We start from the raw sequence: 2,867 nt of genomic DNA, 5'->3' as shown, positions 1-2,867 counted from the left end.
CTCTTATCTATTTAATAATTACCAAACCAAATATTATTTTTTAATTAGTCTTGTAATTTATTTTATACAATACCTAAAGAATTTTGAGATATATGAATGCTATCTTTTATTTTAAGATTATTCTATAAGAATGATATGCATTTTGAATTGTATGGTTATACTGATCCTAGAGGTGATTTGAATTAGCTATATCGTTTTATATACTTTTGTTTGTATCTCATAGTATAGTATTAAATAACAATCGACCTGTCTTTCTATAACTAAAGTGGAATACAAGGCTTCCTCACGTACAAGTGTATATGATTAAGGTGTTTAATCGAAAATGTTTGTCATCAAATTAATAAAATAATTATTTTATAGTGATAATCAAAGTATCTTAAAAGTGGTAATAAATATAATTTGTCATGCAAGAATCAAGCATATTGAAATTGAATATCATTTTATCCGGAAACAAAGATAATGACATAGATATCTTTATCAAATCTTTCTCAAAAAGATCAAACATCTTTTGAGGTAACATGAGACTTTTTCTCCACAAGCATACCTTAAGCAAAAGTGTTAAGATTTAAAATAAGTTATTATCTTTTATATTATATTTTAAATAAGTTAATTAGTTAGAGTTTTAGAGATAAGAATCCTTTGATTTAAATTGTTATTCTATACCTATAAATAAATAGTATCTAAATATATAGAAACATCTAAATCTAAGTGTTTAGTTAAAGTTCAAAATTTTGTAAGTTTGATTAAGAATTTCAATATAATTTTCTTACCTTTATTTTAAATTTTTTATTTAGTTTGATTTTGGACTAATAATATCTTATTATTACTATTAGAAAAAAAAAAAAAACATGTGATCTATCATTTTCTTGAAGGTAAAGAAAAAATTGGGCCAACCATTTGTAGGAGTAGATAAGCTCGGAGATACTTTGGTTACGTGCAAGTGTGCGCTTGCTGGGTAGGGAAGATACCTACTTGCCTCGTTCTCAACTCTTCCTTTTATTCTTCTGGCACTTAATGTGAAGGGAGTTGGCTTCCAAACAAAACAATCTCATGGGAAGAACCTGATCCATATCCTTTTCCTTGGTGGTGGAGAAGCCAATACCCCCAAAGCTGATGACTCCTCACACTCGTACTGTTCTCAAGCTTCCCGTTGTCTTCCTCATGACCGCAAGTTCAAGACAACAATAAAGGCGACAAAAGAACAATAAATATGCAAGACTACACGTCTTCCTGAGCACAATAATCTTCCTTTGTAAACCATGAAACAATCAAAGTAAGAAAGAATCCAAAGTATCAATCTTGTTTGTTACACACACAAATTAGACTCACACGATAATGATCCCCATAATTAATCTCTAATTTGATCCTGTAAGAAGAGGATAATATTTAGAGAAAAAGGAAAAGTTAAAAGGAGTTTGCTTCTGGTGTCGCACACTTAGTAATGGCAATCCACCAGCGGCGACGCCGAGAAGACAAGCGGCTGCTCGCCTTCGAAGGGAAAGGCGGTCATGGCGGGTGGCAATATGGGAAGGCTGGGAAGCTCCTCATGGTCACCGTCGGATGGCGCGGGAAGGTTTAGATCCAATGAGAGAACAAAGCTCTCCTTCTTAAGCTCTGGCGATTCCTTGGTCGTCATCAACGGCCGGTGCCGCCTCATGTGGCCGCCGAGCGCCTGGCCGGACGAGAATTCCGATCCACAGATGGAGCACTCATGCACCCTCGACTTGTTACTGCCACCGCTGATGGAGTTGCCATCATTTGGAGCCACTAATGGCTTGGAGAACGAGTTCACGCTGATCTGCAGCCCATCGTCCTCGGCCGCCGCCGGTACCATCATCCTGGGCTTCTTGTGGCTGGCACGGTGCCCCCCGAGCGCTTGGAACGAAGGAAAGCATTTATAGCAAGTCTTGCACTCGTAAACGCACGCTCCGGCCTTTGTGTCCGTCGTCGCCACGGCGGCCTCGGCCGAACCTAGGGTCGTCGTGCACTTCTCGGTGCCACCACCGCGGTCGATGCCTTCTTCCGCTGCCGATTCAGGCTTCGGGTCAACGTTTCGACCGCGGGAGAGGAGCACGAGGCAATTGGCCATGTCTTCGTCTTCCTCGGTGATGCTACTGGAGAACTCGGCGGAGGACGCGGACGAGGTGGTCGGCCCCGCGAGTGCCGAGGCCGGCGGTAGGTGGACCCTGCGCCGCTTCGTCCGCTTGCCCTTGACGACGGCACGAGCACCACGGTCGTTGTTGTTGCAGCTGCTGCTACTGCTACTGTTGTGGTGGTGGTATTCTTTGCCTTCCTCCACAGAATCCATCGCTCTATTCTCCCTCAAGAGGCCAAAAACAGAGAGACGGAGATACGGGTGGAAGTAGAAGAAAGAGTGTGGGATGGAAGTGGGAGCGATGTGGATATGTATATACATCGGGAATGGGTTGTTGGAGTCTTATTTATAGAGGGAATAGCGAAGTCAAGAGTCACCCCATTCGCCCACTGACAACAGTAACTTTGATTTAGTCTTATGCTCTTCCGTAGCCAAGCTCATTGATTCCCTCACACAAGGATTAAATGTGACCGAAGCAAAGGCCAGAAGAAGAGTAAACCAAGTCTAATAGCACTATCATCTCGCATGTGGGATTGGTATCAAGTGAAGACGGATCGATGAAGGGATTCTATGTTGGTTAGCGTGGACTCGATGCCTGATGCCACGGTAATGACAGAAGGATATAAGATCATAAACATATGTTGTTTTGTTGGACCACAGCAAAAGCATGCTACTTCCACAAAAAAGTCCCAAAACAAGAGACCCATTGCTTTTGAGCCACGATTCTTGAGGACAGGACTGGGGGTGGAAGACTGAAACCACATAAAATGCG

At 41.8% G+C, this 2,867-nt stretch overlaps 1 protein-coding gene across 1 annotated transcript; it reads right to left on the bottom strand.

The window, feature by feature from the left end:
* Positions 1-1,231: 1,231 nt before the first annotated feature.
* LOC103973385 (zinc finger protein ZAT5-like) lies at positions 1,232-2,522 on the bottom strand. Its single transcript, XM_009387938.3, has one exon. It carries the CDS (start codon positions 2,414-2,416, stop codon positions 1,436-1,438), a length of 981 nt encoding a protein of 326 aa, XP_009386213.2. The 5' UTR covers positions 2,417-2,522; the 3' UTR covers positions 1,232-1,435.
* Between the last annotated feature and the right edge of the window lie 345 nt (positions 2,523-2,867).

The sequence above is a fragment of the Musa acuminata genome, chromosome BXJ3-3 (genome assembly GCF_036884655.1).
Source record: "Musa acuminata AAA Group cultivar baxijiao chromosome BXJ3-3, Cavendish_Baxijiao_AAA, whole genome shotgun sequence".
Classification (NCBI taxonomy): Eukaryota; Viridiplantae; Streptophyta; class Magnoliopsida; order Zingiberales; family Musaceae; genus Musa; species Musa acuminata.
This window is presented reverse-complemented; position numbering and strand designations above follow the sequence as displayed.

What these genes read in the sequence shown, in the direction of transcription:
- LOC103973385 (XM_009387938.3), bottom strand. Translation starts at nt 2,416, where the DNA reads ATGTATATACATATCCACATCGCTCCCACTTCCATCCCACACTCTTTC.